This window comes from Garra rufa, chromosome 1, assembly GCF_049309525.1.
Source record: "Garra rufa chromosome 1, GarRuf1.0, whole genome shotgun sequence".
In the NCBI taxonomy this organism is placed as follows: Eukaryota; Metazoa; Chordata; class Actinopteri; order Cypriniformes; family Cyprinidae; genus Garra; species Garra rufa.
Window position 1 is genome coordinate 33,278,184 of NC_133361.1, and position 19,320 is coordinate 33,297,503.

Below are 19,320 nucleotides of genomic sequence, written 5' to 3' on the forward strand. Positions count from 1 at the left end.
GTTTTAAGTTTTATTTTTAATGTTTACTTTATTTCAAGTAAAAAAATATTTTAGTTATAGTTAACTATAATAACCCTGGTTACTGCATAACTACAAAACCAGTCTTAAGTAGCAACAGCCAAATACATTGTATGGGTCAAAATGATTTTCTTTTATGGCAAAAGTCATTAGGATATTAAGTAAAAATCATGTTCTATGAAGATATTTTGTGAATTTCCTGCCATAAATATATCAAAACTTAGTAATTAATAATAGATTAGTAATATGCATTGCTAAGAACTTCATTTGGACAACTTTAAAGGCGATTTTCGCAGTATTTAGATTTTTTTGCACCCTTAGATTCCAGATTTTCAAATAGTTGCATCTCAACCAAATATTGTCCTATCCTAACAATACATCAACGGAAAGCATATTTATTCAGCTTTCAGAAGTGTAAATTTCACGGTAACACTTTACAATAAGGTGTCATTTGTTAACATAAGTTAATCTATTAACTAACATAAACGAACAATGAACAATAAATGTATTACACTATTTATTAATCTATGTTAATATTAGTTAATAAAAAATACAGTTGTTCATTGTTTGTTCATGTTAGTTCACAGTGCATTAACTAAAGTTAACAAACACAACTTGTGACTTTAATAATACATTAGTAAATTCTGAAATTAAAGGAGTAGTTCACTTTCAGAACATGAATTTACAGATAATGTACTCACCCCCTTGTCATCCAAGATGTTCATGTCTTTCTTTAGAGTGTAAAGAAATTATGTTTTTTGAGGAACATTTTAGGATTTCTCTCCATATAGTGGACTTCTATGGTGCCCCCGAGTTTGAACTTCCAAAATGCAGTTTAAATGCAGCTTCAAAGGACTCTAAATGATCCCACCGAGGAAGAAGTGTCTTATCTAGCGAAACTATTGATTACTTTCTAAAAACATTTACAACTTATATACTTTTTAATCTCAAACGCTCGCCTTGCTGAGCTAGACAAGATGAGCATTTGAGATTAAAAAGTATATAAATTGAATTTTTTTTTTTAGAAAATAACCCATAATTTTGCTAGATGAAACCCTTCTTTCCTCGGCTGTGATCATTTAGAGCCATTTGAAGCTGCATTTTGGAAGTTCAAACTCGGGGGGTCCATAGAAGTCCATTATATGGAGAGAAATCCTGAAATGTTTTACTCAAAAAACATTTTCCTTACGACTGAAGAGAGAAAGACATGAACATCTTGGATGACAAGGGGGTGAGTGCATTATCTGTAAATTTTTGTTCTGAAAGTGAACTGCTCCTTTAACCTTAACTAAGATTAATAAATGCTGTAGAAGGATTGTTTATTCTTAGTTCATGTTAACTAATGAAGTTAGCTAGTGTTAACTAATGAACCTTATACAAAAAAGCAAATACATAGGCTTCGTAATATCTTTATTCATTCCAGCTCACAGAAAAATCAAGCTGATCAGAAATCTCTAGTTCATTCTAATTGGAGGTTATGTAAAATTGTCTCAGTCAGCAACAGTAATTGAGGGAGGCGGAACTTAGTGAAGGGTCAGTTCATTCAGGTATTCAGGTAAAACCGTTTTCAGAGGAATGAGGAAAGTTAAAGTTGTTTCGGAGTGAATGTAGTTTCATGTAGTGTTTTTTTGTGCAAGAAGACTTGCACTTTTTATAATCATGTAATAAACTGGGAATGGCAGAAGGAAGAGGGGCAGGGAGCAGGGGTTTTTGGGGTTAGGGGTGAAGGACACACACATACACACTCTCACACAATCAGATATTACCGGACACAATCGGCACACTCAGCTCTTTCTGCCCTCAATGTGGTCATTGTGTCTCCAATAAAAAGAGGAGGCGTCTTCACTACCAGCTACTTCACACACTAACACGCTACACGCTAACTCACCAAAGACATTTGCACATCCACACACACGTTGTCTCTTTTAAGCTCATCTCATTTTTTGGAGAAATCCCTCTGGCCACACTTGCTCATATTTGTCATGCTCAGTGTTGTCAGGCCTGATTTCATTTTGATTTGTGATGCTATAAAAGGAAACCTCGCCATGTTCGTTATATTTGTGTTCTTCACTGTTTGGTTTTGTGGATACGTCTGCAGAAAGACTGTGTGTCGTGGCCAGCGAGAGTCCGAAAAGTACTTCTGATGGGTTGGGTTATTTACAGCATCTCATCAGAAGCTCAAAATACGACTGTTGCACATGACCCATGTTGAGTACAGATGGATGTGCAAGTGTTGTATGTCCATGATACAGACTGTATAGAGTTGTGTGTGTGTGTGTGTGTGTGTGTGTGTGTGTGTGTGTGTGTGTGTGTGTGTGTGTGTGTGTGTGTGTGTGTGTGTGTGTGAGCTCATTCTCGGGCTTCAGTAATGAGGGCCTTTGTTAAACCCACAGAACAGCTATTTCTGCCAGTGGCTGGAAAACAAGCACAGTCCAGATTCCACATCCTAGATTGGGAATGTTTCCGCCCTGCTCCCTTCCAGTGTGAGAGAGAAAGAGTAGACAGTGGCAGGGAATTAAAAGAAATAGGATTCACTTAATTCAAGATGAACATGCTTAATTAGAGGTTGGTTGATGTATGTGTATTATAATGAATGTCGAAGTTGAGATAAACTGATGACTAAGAAGAAAAGAAGTGGACTTCATATGAAGTAAGAAGAGATGGATGGCTGAGATAAAGATAAAGTCACATTATTATGAGAAAAAGTGATGCACAGAGATAAAGAAACACAATTAATGAGGGCATGCTGATAAGTGTAAACAGGGGAATACTTCTTAAAGGGATAGTTCATCCAAAAATGAAAATTCTGGCATGTTGTTCCAAACCCATAAGACCTTTGTTCATCTCTGGGATATAAATTAAGATATTTTTAATGAAATCCAAGAGTGTTCTGACCCTGCATGGACAGCAATGCAACTGACATGTTTAAGGTCCAGAAAGACTTTGTTAAAATAGTCCACGTGACATCAGTGGTTCAACCGTAATTTAATGAAGCTATGAGAATGCTTCTTGTGCGCAAAGAAAACAAAAATAACGACTCAACAATTTATTCTCTTCTGTGTCAGTCTTGTTGTGGTACTCTCAGGAAGCGTGTCAAAGACTGACAGGGAAGAGAGGAAATTGCTGAATAGTTGTTATTTTTGTTTTCTTTGGGCATTCTGGTATCTTCCTAACATTAAGGTTGAACCACTGACGTCACATGGGCTATGTCCTTAGACCTTTCTGGACCTTGAACATGTCAGTTGCTGTCTATACAGAGTCTTTTACAGAAAGCTTTTGGACTTCATCGAAAATATCTTAATTTGTGTTTTTAAGATGAAGGAAGCTGTCTGTTAGTATTATCCTTCCTCTTAACTCCCTCAGCCAGGTATTTTTGGTCCAGTCACCTGAGCTGTAAACATCTTGTGACTAATCAGTAAAAATATGACATAACACTGATAAGCTGATGGCACTACAAGAATGGCACTTTTGGTTTTAATAGTTTGAAAAGGATGATGCATGACTGTATATTATATAATATATATATAATATATATTATATAATAAGTGTATTATTTTTGTTTGTTTTTAACAGGTGTTTTTGAGGGGTCTATATTTACTATTATATTCAAATTATTTGAACAACTTTCAAGTTTTGATCAGTTTTGGTCCTGAAATCTGTCCCAGCTTCTCTTGGGATAAGGATAATCCTGTTTTTTTTTTTTATTATTAAATGTACACTACCAGTCAAAAGTTTTTGAACAGTAAGATTTTTAATGTTTTCAAAGAAGTCTCTTCTGCTCGCCAAGCCTGTACGTATTTGATGCAAAGTCCAGCAAAAACAGTACAATTTTGAAATATTTTTACTATTTAAAATAACTGTTTTTTTATTTTAATTTTAAAATGTTATTTATTCCTGTGATTTCAAAGCTATATTTTTTAGCATCATTTTTCCAGTCACATGATCCTTCAGTAATCATTCTAATATTCTGATTTGCTCTTTAAAAAACATTTATTATTATTATTATTATTATGTTCAAAACAGCTGAGTAGAATTGTTCAGGCTTTGATGAACAGAAAGATCAGAAGAACAGCATTTCTCTGAAATAAAAAATCTTTTGTAACATTATAAATGTCTTTATCATCACTTCTGATCAATTTAAAGCATCTATATTTCTATAATTTCTGTAATTTCTTTCCCAATTTTTTTACATTTTATTTTAAATAAATGCTGATCTTTGGATCTTTAAAATGTACTCAACTGTTTTAATATTGATAATAACAATAATATCAAAAATGTTTCTTGAACAGCAAATCAGTAATTACAATGATTTCTGAAGGATCATGTGACACTGAAGACTGGAGTAATGATGCTGAAAACTTAGCTTTGATCACAGAAATAAATTACATTTTAAAATATATTCAAATAAAAAAGAAGTTATTTTAAACACTAACAATATTTCAAAATTGAAATAACTTGTGTATGCCAATACCACTAAAACACATACTAAAGGTTTGATCCAGATCAAAACCAAGACTGGATTAAATGATCAACTCAGAATTGTTTTTTCTTTTAAACAAACAGTTTTCAAAATTTCATCTAATGCACCCAAATCTGATCAAATTGCTTTTGAACAACTTTGCCTAGAAATAACTGGACAATGCCAACCAGCCAAACCTTGTATAGAAATCCTCTCGTTTAGTAGTATTTGTGTTCTGCTGCCACCTGGTGGTGTTGATAGACATTGTTGCAGGTGGTTTACCGGTTGACAGAATCTCCTTAGTCACTGAAATACCAACATGCTGCCAAAATGTGTTTTTGAAGCGATCATGTTACCCCTGCAGGGCAAGAAAGACCTGACACATACTGTAACTGCAAGCACAGGCATTGAAAACAGGGTTTTTTTGAAAAATTCATTGAAGTTGCCACTCATCTCACACTTGGCTATTATGTGCTTTCATATGAGGGATTTAGGGAAAAGAAACACTTTGACAGGATGGATATTTTAATGTATTAGCTTTAACCAGTTAACCACTCCAAAAAGGGTTGTACCTGTAGCAACTAACTACTTCAATATGAGAAAAGCACAACGCTGAGCTCTATGCGCTTTAGCAAGAACTGAAACCATGTGCTAATACAAAAAGGACTTGTACATCTCAGTTCCACATTGTGCATTTATTTCATGGAGGGCCACGAGTCAGGTACAAAATGCGGTATGACTTATACATTCTTTCTTTTACTTTTTCTTCTTTTATCTCTGATCATTTTCCACGTATCACATGTTTTAACATTTTTAATTTGAGTAGGTACAGATAAAGTGTGTGTACTACAGCTTCTTCTTACAGTAACACTCGATTACTCCTCTGTCTAAAGTCTCATTAGGTTTTGCAAGAAATTGAGTGTTTGGAAATTCAGTTGTTTGCTTTAGTATGTCAGAGAGGAAGCGTCTCTTGTGTTTTGGTGTGTTATGATATTTAAATATCTTGAAATTAACTGTGCAACACCATTTTGCTTTCCCTCTAACTTTTCCCTCCTTCCTTGTTGTTCTTTTTGGTTTCCCTTCTTTCAATCTTACTCCTTTTACCTATATAACTTTTTTTTTATTCTTGTCTTCCCTCCTTCCTTCCTTCCTTCCTTTCCCCTTTTCCTATCCTTTCCTTGGTTCCACTCCTCCCACAGATGAGCCGACCAGTCCAAGTGCAGATCTGCGGGCACGTCATGTCCCCGCCTCCTCCGTCGTGTCCAGTGGCGGTATAAACTCCGCCCCTGCTGTGGTCACAAGCCCCGCCTCCCCAACCTTCACCTTTCCCCTCAACCGCCTTTTCTCCCACGACTGCAGTGAGTGATGCAGAGAAGGAGAAACACTGTTACTGTTACTACTTGATGATCAAGTCACTGCCTGAAGCTATACATCATACAACAGCGTTTTAGTGCCACGTAAAAAAAAAAAAAAATCTAAGATTACGAGATTAAAGTCGTAATATTTCGAGAATAAAGTCGAAATAGTAACAGAATAAAATCAAAATTACAATAAATTTGAAATATTTGGGGAATAAAGTTGAAATATTTAGAGAATAAAGTCGAAAATACAAAACGTTTTGACAATAAAGTTGAAATTACGAGAATAAAGTCAAAATTGCGAGAGTAAAGTTAAAATATTACGAGAATAAAGTTGAAATATAATTAGAGGATAAAGTCGAAATTACAAAAATAAAGGCGAAATGTTTCAAGAATAAAGTAAAATATTATAACTTTAATTTCTACGATTTAAATTCTCAAAATGTTATTCTTTTAATATTTCGACTTTATTCTCATAATATTTCATTCTTATAGTATGTTGACTTTATTCTCTTAATATTTTTATTTTATTCTTGTAGCATTCAACATAATTTTTTACGTATTTCGACTTTGTTCTCGTAGTATTTTGACAATTTTTCTCGTAGTATTTCAACTTTATTCTTGTAGTATTTTGACTTTATTCTTGTACTATTTTGACTTTATTCTCTTAATATTTTGACTTTATTCTCTTAATATTTTTACTTTATTTTTGTAATATTTTGACTTTATTCTTGTAATATTTTGACGTTATTCTTGTAGTATTTCGACTTTATTCTCTTAATATTTTGACTTTATTCTCTTAATATTTTGACTTTATTTTTGTAATATTTTGACTTTATTTTTGTAATATTTTGACGTTATTCTTGTAGTATTTCGACTTTATTCTCGACTTTATTCTCTTAATATTTTGACTTTATTTTTGTAATATTTTGACTTTATTCTTGTAATATTTTGACGTTATTCTTGTAGTATTTCGACTTTATTCTCTTAATATTTTGACTTTATTCTCTTAATATTTTGACTTTATTTTTGTAATATTTTGACTTTATTTTTGTAATATTTTGACGTTATTCTTGTAGTATTTCGACTTTATTCTCGACTTTATTCTCTTAATATTTTGACTTTATTTTTGTAATATTTTGACTTTATTCTTGTAATATTTTGACGTTATTCTTGTAGTATTTCGACTTTATTCTCTTAATATTTTGACTTTATTCTCATAGTATTTTGACTTTATTCTCATAATATTTTGGCTTTATTTTTGTAATATTTTGACTTTATTCTTGTAATATTTGGACGTTATTCTTGTAATATTTTGACTTTATTCTGGTAATATTTTGACTTTATTCTTGTAATATTTGAACGTTATTCTTGTAATATTTTGACTTTATTCTGGTAATATTTGGACTTTATTCTTGTAATATTTTGACTTTATTCTCGTAATATTTAAACTTTATTCTCATAATTTTGACTCGAAATACTATGACTTTAATCTCCTAGATTTTTTTTAACGTGGCATTAAAACTCCGTCATAACATGAAAACACTGCGACGAGTTATGAAATAATGTAGAAGCTGCATGAGATGGCTGTAAAGCTACTCCTACTGCATGCGTACTCATACAGCACAAATAAGCCAAATGTATATGTGCATGCCGTACTGCAGTATGTTCACATGAGCGTCGATAATGGCCGTGCACCGTCTTTGGACTTCACTGAGACTGTGATGAAGACCAGCGCCTTCCCACCTCCTAATCTCAGATTACTACCTGTATCCTACTCAACTCCACACTAACTGTCCTTCATCAGCTTTCTTTCTTTTCCTGTATAACAGTACTTTTTTATGATTTGTGATGAGTGGACGTCTCGGTTTTTCTCTCTTTAAGCAGGTGATCCTAAGTCTAATCGTCGCTCCTCGTACCTGCTGGCCATCACCACTGAACGCTCCAAGTCATGTGATGAGGGGCTTAACGCATATAGAGAAGAGGGGCGGGTCTTCTCGTGAGTTTTGGGACTTTACTATTAGTACTGAATAGTGTTTATATCTCAGTATGGATGTTGTGAGTCGATTTTATGTGTCAACATGTTCTCATTGTGCTTCTTCAACAGGAGGCTTCCAAAAAGAGTTAAGAGCTTCTTTACTGAAGGGGTGAGTGTAGTTTTCTGAATTACAGTAAAAATTGGTCATACACTCTGAAACTTCAATTAACAAATGTACTGTAGGCTATTATTGTTTTACATCAACATTAGTCAACACAGGGCCATGTTTAGTTTTTTAGCAATATTTTATATATACTTTATTCTTGTAATATTTTGACTTTATTCTCATAATATTTTGACTTTATTCTCAAAACATTTCAATTTTATTATTGTAATATTTCAACTTTATTCTCGTAGTATTTTGACTTTATTCTCATAATATTTCGTCTTTATTCTCTTAATATTTTGACTTTATTCTTATAGTATTTTTACTTTTTCTTATAATATTTCGACTTTATTCTCATAGTATTTCAACTTTATTCTCGTAATATTTTGACATTATTCTCGTAATATTTTGACTTTATTCTCATAATATTTTGACTTTATTCTCATAGTATTTTTACTTTTTCTTATAATATTTCAACTTTATTCTCATAGTATTTCAACTTTATTCTCATAATATTTTGACTTTATTCTCGAAACATTTCAATTTTATTATTGTAATATTTCGACTTTATTCTCGTAGTATTTTGTCTTTATTCTCATAATATTTCGTCTTTATTCTCTTAATATTTTGACTTTATTCTCATAGTATTTTTTATTTTTCTTATAATATTTCAACTTTATTCTCATAGTATTTCAACTTTATTCTCGTAATATTTTGACTTTATTCTCAAAATATTACGACTTTAATCTTGTAATCTTAGATTTTGTTATTTTTGTAATATGAGAATAAAATTTAAAGCAGCAAATCAGCATATTAGAATGATTTCTGAAGGATCATGTAACACTAAAGACTGAAGTATTGATGCTAAAAAATTGTACTTTGATGACAGGAAAAAAATCACATTTTAAAATATATTTAAATAGAAAGCAGCTATTTTAAATAGTAAAAATATATTTCACAGTATTACTGCTTTTGCTGTATTTTGGATCAAATAAATGCAGGCTTGTTAAGCAGAAGAGACTTAAAAACCTTAAAATAATTTACCGTTCAAAGACATGTGACTGGTAGTGTATATACTTATTTCTTTATTTTAATTTTAATCTAGTTAACAATAACAACACTAGTCAATACAGCATTTTAGCCACATTATAATCCATGCTATAATAACCATTTTGACCTCTCAATCCTGTTTTTTTTATTTCTATTGAATACAGTATGCACATTTGCTAAAGCAGTGCCTAAATAGGTATTAAGTTATATGTAAACATTTTCCTTTCACCTAAGAATGGATTAAGAAATTAATAATGTCCATTTTGTTTTAAATCGCATTGTATAACATTGTAATTTAAAACTTTGTGGTATACAGCTTTAAATGTTTTGTTGCTGTATTCTGGGTCTTTGTGTACTGTAGTTCCATGTCAGTGTGTTCACAGATGTATATTTCTCTGTCCTGTGTGATGGTTTAGTCTCTGGACAGTCTGGGTGCTGCGGAAGAGGCTCGCTCTAAACGACACTCTACCTCGGAGCTGGGCAGCATCAGCTACAGTGACGTGAAGAGAGAAGGCTGGCTCCACTTCAAACAGGTCCACACGGAGAAGGGCAAGGTAAGCCAAACCGACAGCGAGGGTTCATTTGTAATCTGGGGGAACAGTTGTTAGTGGTTTAGATAAAGATGTGGGATTATAGCCAAAAAGGTTTGGGTTCAAACTCATCATATTATAAGTTTCTTTGGATAAAAGTGTCTGTTATATGACTAATCAGTTACCTGTATGATCTGATTCTCTGACTCTTGCAGAAGGTTGGTAGTGCCATCTGGCCGTGGAGGCGGGTGTTCTCCGTGCTTCGCTCCCATTCTCTGTTCCTCTACAAAGACAAGCGAGAGGCGGTGCTCAAAGGGGCAGCGCTGGGAGGCGGGGCCGAAGAGGAGCAGCCAATCAGCATCCGGGGCTGCCTCGTGGACATTGCGTACAGCGAAACGAAGCGCAAGCATGCGCTGAGGTTGACCACACAGGACTTCTGTGAATACCTGCTACAGGCGGAGGACAGAGAGGATATGCTGGAGTGGATCAGAGTTATTACAGAAAACAGCAAGACTGACAACGAGGTGAGAGTGTGAGAATGGTGGTATATAGAGGTCTTCAACTGAATGAAATGGCAAGGGTTTGGGTTTGGGTTTGTCCAGATGATTGACACTTGATTTTTGAAGTTGTAATTGCCAGTACAGGAAGCAGTGCATGTTTAAATAGTTTGTTTTTGAGAGCTGCTTCTCTTCCTCTCTCTCCCAGGTGCGCTAGTAAATGTGAATATGGTCATAAAATATGGGCTTGTATAATATACGTTAACCTGGAACACAAAACTACTCATAAGGGTCATTTTTTAAATTAAGATTTATACATAATCTGAAAGCTGAATAAAGCTTTTTATTGATTTATTGTTTTTTAGGATAGGACGATATTTGGCTGAGATACAACTATTTGAAAATCTAGATCCCATGCTACAACTAAGACTAAGTTTTGTGGTCCAGGGTCGCATATGTGATTTTATTCATAAAAATTATTTCATTTTATGGACATGCTAAAATAAAACCTAACATATCTGGAGAAAACTAAAACTAAAATAAAGTACGTTTATTTTATTTTATTTTATTTATGAACATGCTAAAAAAACTAATATACTTTATAAAAATAAAAACATTAAAATAATGTACATTTTATAGTTTAAAATTGTTATTTTATTCAATTTCATGGACATGCTAAAATAAAATCTAATCTAATTTAATGTAATTTAATTTATGAACATTAAAATAAAACCTAACATATTTGGATAAACTAAAATGAACTTTTATATTATGAATTTATTTTAATTTATATTATGGGCATGCTAAAATAAAACCGTACATATCTGGAGAGACAGTATTATATTATATTTTATTTTATATTTTATTTTATTTATGGACATGCTAAAACAAAAACTAATATACTTGGAAAATTAACATTAAAATATAGTACATTTTATTTAGTTTTAAAGTTTTATTTTATTTTATTTACGGACATGCTAAAACAAAACCTAACATACTTGGAAAAATTAACATTAAAATAAAGTACGTTTTATTATTTTATGTTAAAATAAAATCTAACTTATCTGGAGAAACTAAAATCAGAATAAAGAACTTGAATTAAATTAAATTAAATGTTAATTTAGGAACATTAAAATAAACCTAACATGCTTGGATAAACTAAAATTATTATTCATTTTATTTTATTTTATGGGCATGCTAAAATAAAACAGCATACATAGAAAAACTAAAATTAAAATAAAGTACATTTGTTTTATTTAATTTTATTATCTTTTTTTTTTTCTTGGTTTATGGAAATAAAATAAAACCTAACATACAGTAAAATCAAGTACGTTTTATTTTGTTTTCAATTTTTATTCTATTTTAAACATGCTAAAATAAACATACTTACAAAATACTTACAATTAAGTTTTATTTTGTCCAATTAGTTTTTATTTTAGTGCATTACATTGTCGTTGTTGTCATTTTTAATAACAGTTTGTTGGTTGATTTCGCTGAAGACTGAGAACATTGTGGCTTTGTCGCCTGTATTTGCACCGGCCAAAATGGCAAAATTTGGTGTTTGGATTGGGACAATGAATAATTTTTCAATTAAATGTAAATCTCTTTATTCATATTTGTCTGCAGGAATTGGGTTTCTCAAGACAAGCTCTCATCAATAAGAAACTTAATGACTACAGGAAGCAAAGGTGAGATTGGAGACCACTGTAGCATTTTAACACATTTTACTGTCACAAGAAAAAAAAATAATAATAATATGCTTGCTTTTGTTTCCTTTCTGTAGTCCAACAGGTAACAAACCAGACTCCTCACCCAGAGTGCCTCGAATGACATTCCTGCTCAGTAAGCAAGACAACAGCGCACCTCCACGTTCCCCAAAACACGAGGCCAAAGATGAAAGCAGCCCCCCTAAATCTCCTTGGGGCATAAATATAATGAAGAAGGCCAAGAAAACCGGTCCTAAAGCCTTTGGTGTGCGTCTAGAGGACTGCCAGCCTGCTACCAACAACAAGGTATGTCCTTCATGCAGTGTGCTGAATGTGTACATGCTTACGTTAGTATGTTTACATGTGTCTGTGTGTTTGTCTGTGTAGTTCATTCCCCTGATTGTGGAGATCTGTTGTGGGTTGGTGGAAGACATGGGTCTGGAGTATACAGGGATCTACAGAGTGCCAGGAAACAATGCAGTTGTGTCCAGTCTGCAGGAGCAGCTCAACAAAGGATCAGACATCAACACGGCTGAGGAGGTGAGCTGTTTACTCGCACACAGAGACACGGTTATTGTTAAAATGCCACTGGCTCTTTGAGACTGAGTCAACATGCTGGTTATATTCACTTCCCATTGTTTAAGCAAATGCTTCCTCATACTGAGAACTCAATGATAATTAAGTGCAACAACAACAACTGCTTTCACTTTTTACTCCTGTACAGAAATGGCAAGACCTGAATGTGGTCAGCAGCCTGCTGAAGTCCTTCTTCCGCAAACTTCCAGAACCCCTCTTCACAGATGGTGAGGTTTTGAGTGTGCTAGCTGTGATTTAGCGCTATTTTATGTGCATAAAACTGTAAATATAATGGAATCGTGAAGAAATATGTGTCATGTGATGACATTTTCTCTTTCTCCTGTTTCCTTTTCTCTGTGTCCTCTTGAAGACAAATACAATGACTTTATTGAGGCCAATCGGATGGAGAGTGCCAGTGATAGGCTAAAGACAATGAAGAAACTGGTATGAACTTGTTTTCTGCATGTTTAAAGGGATAGTTCACCCAAAAATGAAAATCTGCCTCATGTCTTTCTAAACCTGTAAGACCTTCGTTCACCTTCAGAACACAAATTAAAATATTTTTGGCAAATTACTCTCCTGAATGCATGTTGAAGACACAGAGAAGAGAAGAAATTGTTGAAAAAAGTCATTATTTTTGTTTTATTTGCACAAAAAAGTATTCTTGTAGATTTAGAATATTAAGGTTAAACCACTGTCAAATTAACTTTTAACAATGTCCTTGCTGCCTTTCTGGACCTTGAATGTTTACCTTGCGTTGCTGTCTATGCAGGGTCAGAAAGCTCTCAGATTATATAAAAAAATATCTTAATTTGTGTTATGAAGATTAATAAAAGTCTTACGGTTTTGAAACGACATGAGGGTGAGTAATTAATGACAGAATTTTCATTTTTTGGGTGAACTATTCCTTAAAAGCCACATACTGTTGCAAAAAAAACAAACGTTTTAAATCTTTGAGAACTGTACTGACCCCATACTTTGAATGGTAGTGTATTTTCAATTTCAACAAGACCCAAATATTTGAGGACATTGATTTTGTGTACTCTGTACTATGTTTCTATGTTGACCTTTTCCATTTTGTCTCGCTTTGTCTTCCTGTAGATACGTGATCTACCAGATTATTACTTCCACACTTTAAAATTTCTAATTGGACACTTAAAGACTGTGGCAGACCACTGTGAGAAGAACAAAGTGAGTAATAGTTGCTTTTCTGTAAATCAGATATTCCAGTATTTTAAATTACAGTGTATTTTACCCTTAGATTAAATTACATGGGTATTTATATATATATATATATATGGATTTGTGTTGAGTTTAAAAAGCACCTGGGTTTTTCCTTGCCTATGCCAACTTTTGCAAATAGTCTATTTGAATAAGTAATATTGATTAAAGTGGTCATGAACTGCCTTTTTATTATTTTGTGCTGTTCTTTGAGGTCCACTAAATGTTATCAAGACTTTTACATCAAAAAACATCATAACTTAAAAGTAATAAGATATTTTCTGTCCTGTTTTGACCCCCTCATCTAAATGCTCTGTTTTAACAGACATGAAAAGATTGTAAACTGTGATTTAGTTTAAAAACTCAGAAATACTCAGTACATATCAAATGATCTGTAATAACAGACAAGGCTACATTGACCACATAATAAAAAGTTACTTATACTTGTGTGGCCAACTGCCAGATCCATACTATTACGTCATAAAAGTGGCACATTTCACAATCTGATCTTTTGGCAGATTGGCTTCAATATAAGCTGGTTTTAGACTAACGTGAAAGTTACAGGAGGCTTTTATAGAGGGTCTGTGCAGTTAATGTACGACTAAATACATTGTTCTGTTAATTTATGCTGTCTAAACCACTGAAAAAAGTGTGGACGCTGCTAAATCTCATGGAGGAGGACTTTGCAGGTGATTGCGCAGTATTTTGACAAACTAAAGCTAATAGGTGGTAAAGATATGTACGAGCAGTACTAATTAAGCCTATTATTTCACCTTCCTAGCCGGAAATGATACAAACAAACATGAATGTTGTCAAGATTCTTGCTCTGGAACCCTGGTTCAGTTTGGCCAACCACAAACGCCTTTTGTTCCTCAGTTTTTGCACTCTTCTCCTTGATTTGTTATAACTTTTGGCAGTCTATAGTACTCCAAATGTTTTTCCTGGTCTGACTGATTAGTACAGCCCAAAACATGACAATAACTGACCATTTTAAGCAGCAATAATAAGCAAAATATGTAAGTTTTGTTCAGTTCAGTGGCATTGCATCATGGAAACCCTCTATAGTACAATGACCTCTTATATGTCAAAAGATCAAGGAAATTTTGGTTTCTCAGTTCGTGGCCCCTTTAAATTTTATTACTGATTAGTAGTATCTGACTTTGGCATTTCATATTAAAAAAGCAGCAGAGTTGCTTATTTATCCTGTGGCATGCTGGTTCATGTTAGCTGTAGGATGTTTTACTGAGCACTTGTGCATATGCAGATGGAACCGCGTAATTTGGCACTGGTGTTTGGCCCCACTCTTGTCCGGACCTCAGAGGACAACATGACAGACATGGTCACCCACATGCCTGACCGCTACAAGATTGTGGAAACACTCATTCAGCACGTGAGGCACTCAGCTGACAAAAATTACCAACGGTTTTACAGCTAGCCTACATTTTAATTATGATTTTAAACAAAGGTTGTCTTGCTCTCTACACAGTATACATGGTTTTTCTGTGAAGAACACGAAAAAGATGAAAAGGTTTGTTTGCTTTATACTTAACTATACATAAAAATTAATTTATCAGTCATTAATTGATGTATATGATTTAATAACTACCCAGCAAGCAATAGTCGTCATTTCACCGTCTGGGTTAACTATAAACCCGATATAGTCCGGCTATGTGTAACCCACTTCCAGCCCAAATAACCTTGAATTTGGTTGCATGTCATTTTTTAGCAAAATAACTAGTTAGATGTATGATATTCCATCCTGTAAGCAAACTCAGCAGCATTTACAATGGTTTAATTTTTTTATTTTATTTCAATTTTTAATTTTTTAATTGATGACTAGTCTAATATTGGGATATGTTTAGACGTCTATAAAATTTTCACTGACAGCCCAAATACAAACTTGTATTAGCCTAGACGTCTGGGCTGTGTTTTCACGGCTAATAGACGTCTTTTAGACCAAAAATTGCTTGCTGGGGAAGCTGTACAGTGTTTCTTGGCTTTTGTCTAAATGTGACCCTGGACCACAAAACTATTCACAAGGGATCAGTTTTATGAAACTGAGATTAATACATCATCTGAAAGCTGAATAAATAAGCTTTCCATTGATGCGTGGGACAATATTAGTCTTATATACAATTTTTTGAAAATCTGTAATCTGAGGGTGCAAAAAAATCGAAATATTGAGAAAATCGCTTTTGAAGCTGTCCAAATGAAGTTCTTAGCAGTGCATTTTACTAATCAAAAAATATGTTTTGATATATTTACAGTAGGAAGTTCACAAAATATCTTCATGGAACATGATCTTTACTTAATATCCTAATGATTTTGGCATAAAAGAAAAGTCAATCATTTTAACCCTTAGAGTGTATTTTTGGCTATTGCTACAAATATACCCGTGCTACTTAAGACTGGTTTTGTGGTCCAGGGTCACAATATTTAAATGTCACCCCTCAGACACCAGTGGACACAGAGGACGTTCAGCCTGCCCCAAACATAGATCACCTCCTCTCTAATATTGGTCGGACGGGCCCGCTAGGGGAAGCATCAGGTAAGAGTGCTTAAGCAGTTACAATGTTCAGATTAATAACAGCCAGTTATAGTTAAAAGTAGTTTCCATTAGTTGACTTTTGGCTAACAGTCATATTCCACCTTAGATGACTAACACTAGAATACATTCTTTCTTCTGCATGTGGATGGACAGGTCTGTCCATTGAACAGTAGAAACAGCAGGTCCAACATGTTTCTGTGTTCCTGCATGTTGGATGCTCTTTACTTCTGAGTTTTGGTTTCTTTTTTTAAACGATCTCTTTTATTATATTCACTTTCTGCTGTCTTTCTCTGTACATTTCTGCATCCTTCTCTTAGCTGAGCCTGTGGAACAGCCACTGCGGTAGGATGGGTTTTGCCTGCCATGCACTCTGTGTGTTTGTGTGTGTGTGTTCATGAGTGTGTGTTTAATGGATATATGCACAAGTGATGGAGGTGTTTATGGCCCCGTTTACAAATGCTCTTAACATCTGTGTTAATCCAGAGTGCTAAATACAGCTGTCAACAGGATACTTTTTATCCTCTCATTCAAACCAACACATTCAAAAAGGATTGCTCACGCCAGGGGTGTAGCTAATATTTTGTTATTTTAGATCTTAATAATGTAGGTCTAAATTAAAAATAGGACCTTAATGACTTTTGAATAAGCAAGCACTGCTTAGTATGGATTATACTATATACAGATTAATTCAAACTGGGTCAGTAAGATTTTTTGAATGTTTTTGAGCAAAGTTTCTCCTTTGCTAACTTTCGCCTTAGATAAGTATAGAAGCCCATTTCTGTTGCTGAATTACAATTTTTGAAAATGTAATTATGACTTTTTATCTCACAATTATGACTTTTTTCTTGTAATTGTGTTTACCTCTCGCAATTAAGATTTTCTTATCAGAATTGTGTTAAACAAACTCGCAGTTGCAAGTTATAAAGTCAGAAATGCAAAAAAGTTAATTGTGAATAAAGAGTCAGACTTTTTACTTGCTTTTCTGACTTTTCTTTTCTCAGAAACTGCAATTGCAGTAAAGTCAGAATTGCGAAATATAACACAATTGCAAGTTTATATCTCAATTCTGAAAAAAGTCAGAATTGCAAGGAGAAAGTCTGTATTGTGAGATAAAAACTTCTGACTTTATAACTGGCAATTGCAAGTTTATATAATGCAGTTCTGAGAAAAAAGTCAGAATTGTAAGTAAAAAGGTAGAATTGCGAGATGTAAAATTGCAATTACATAAAAATTTTCAAAATTGTGAAATAAAAACTTGCTTTTTGAACAATTTGTGAGTTTATGTCTTGCAATTCGTACTTTTTACTCACAATTCTGACTTTTTTCTCAGAATTCTCACAACTGCAAGTAATAAAGTCAGAATTGCAAGATATAACGCAATTGCTAATTTATATCTTAATTCTGAAAAAAGTCAGAATTGCAAGAAAAAGTCAGAATTTTGAGAGATAAACTCAGAATTGTGAGAAAAAAGTCAAAATTGTGAGTAACCTTCCAATTCTGACTTTATTTCCCACAATTTCAAGTTTATACTTCACTATTCTGACTTTATAACTCACAAGTGCAAGTTTATATCATGCAGTTCTGAGAAAAAAAGTCAGAATTGTGAGTAAAAAGTCAGAATTGCGAGATATAAACTCGTAATTACAAGAAAAAAGTCAGAATTGTGAGTAAAAAATTTGAATTGTGAAATAAAAACTTTTTTTGAACTTTTTACTCACAATTGTGTAAAACAAATTGCAAGTTATAAAATCAGAATTTTCAAGCTATAAAATCACTGCAAGTTTATATCTCACAATTCTGAATTTATTACACGCAATTGGAAGTTTATCTCAATTCTGAAAAAAAATCAGAATTGCAAGAAAAAAAGTAATATTTGCAAGAAAAAAAGTCAGAATTGTGAGATACAAATTCAAAATTGTGAGAGAAAAAAGTCAGAATTATGAGTTATCTTGCAATTCTGATTTATTTCACACAATTGTGAGTTTTTATCATGCAGTTCTGAAAAAAAGAATTGTGAGTAAAAAGTCAGAATTTTCTCGCAATTTGCGAGTTTACATCTCGCAATTCTGACTTTTTTAATGGTAAGATATAAACTCGCAGTTGTGTGTTACAAAGTATTATAAAGAGAAAAATGTCACAATTGCAAGAAACAAACTTACAATTCTGAGGAAAAAATCTGAATTTTGAGTTTATATCTTGCAATTACCTTTTTTATTGTTTATTCAGTCAGTGGCAGAAACGGGCTTCCATAGCTAAGCCTTCACAATTCGTAACTTTTGAAAAAACAAAAAAAAACAAATGAACACCCAAATCAGATAAAGGGGGCCTGTGTGTGGTGGCAAACTGTGTTTGTTTCGTCCTTCTCCCCCTCTGACAATTACAGTTTCTGCCCTTGCCTTCCCATAGCTTCTTTCATGGGTCGATGTCATCCGTATGTGATGTGATGTCATCAGTGTGCGCTTTATCTTTACCTCTGCATATATGCGCTCCCTTACTTCTTCTCCTAAGACCCTGTTCACATTGGAAGATTAACTGACAATCAACGGCTGGTAGTTTATTACACAGATGCTGTTTATATTGGATCTTGTGTGAACACTGTCTCACAATCACTGTGTATGGGGGTGATTCTTAATGATTGACACAGAGGCTGCTACAGGTCTGGTTTATTAATGTATGAAGTTAACTTACTGACAATCACAAGGTTGATCCTCCTCTGTGCCTCTCATTAATACAGCATTGATTTAACATGGTGCCAAAATATTTGTTAATTTCACTAACTTCCTCTTAAAATCTCTCTCCCTGTCTCTCCGTTTTTAACTGGCCAGACTCAACCAACAGTGATTCTGCAAAATCTAAGGTCAGTATTGACCAAAAACTGTTTAATATGTTGTGTTTTAAAGGTTGAAGAGAGTACTTCACAGTGAGGGAAAAAATATTTGATCCCCTGCTGATTTTTTTTTTTGTTTGTTTTTTTGACGTTTGCACACTGACAAAGAAATAATCATTTTAATGGTAGGTTTATTTAAATAGTGAGAGACAGAATAACAAAAAAAAAATCGCATTTCAAAACAGTAAGAAATTGATTTGCATTTTATTGTGTGAAATAAGTATTTGACCTCTTCACAAAACATGACTTAGTACTTGGTGGCAAAACCCTTGTTGGCATTCACAGAGGTCAGAGTTTTCTTGTAGTTGGCCACCAGGTTTGCACAC

At 33.4% G+C, this 19,320-nt stretch overlaps 1 protein-coding gene across 1 annotated transcript in view; it reads left to right on the forward strand.

The window, feature by feature from the left end:
- arhgap23a (Rho GTPase activating protein 23a) overlaps window positions 1-19,320 on the forward strand; it is a 62,968-nt gene that overhangs the window by 37,673 nt on the left and 5,975 nt on the right. Inside the window, exons 8-22 of the mRNA XM_073839119.1 lie at window positions 5,677-5,835; window positions 7,723-7,834; window positions 7,943-7,982; window positions 9,446-9,583; window positions 9,775-10,083; window positions 11,683-11,744; window positions 11,840-12,068; window positions 12,150-12,302; window positions 12,487-12,565; window positions 12,709-12,782; window positions 13,440-13,529; window positions 14,824-14,949; window positions 15,046-15,087; window positions 16,014-16,107; window positions 18,933-18,964. Of these exons, the coding sequence (XP_073695220.1) occupies window positions 5,677-5,835; window positions 7,723-7,834; window positions 7,943-7,982; window positions 9,446-9,583; window positions 9,775-10,083; window positions 11,683-11,744; window positions 11,840-12,068; window positions 12,150-12,302; window positions 12,487-12,565; window positions 12,709-12,782; window positions 13,440-13,529; window positions 14,824-14,949; window positions 15,046-15,087; window positions 16,014-16,107; window positions 18,933-18,964 (1,739 nt within the window). The remainder of the gene's footprint in view (window positions 1-5,676; window positions 5,836-7,722; window positions 7,835-7,942; window positions 7,983-9,445; window positions 9,584-9,774; window positions 10,084-11,682; window positions 11,745-11,839; window positions 12,069-12,149; window positions 12,303-12,486; window positions 12,566-12,708; window positions 12,783-13,439; window positions 13,530-14,823; window positions 14,950-15,045; window positions 15,088-16,013; window positions 16,108-18,932; window positions 18,965-19,320) is intronic.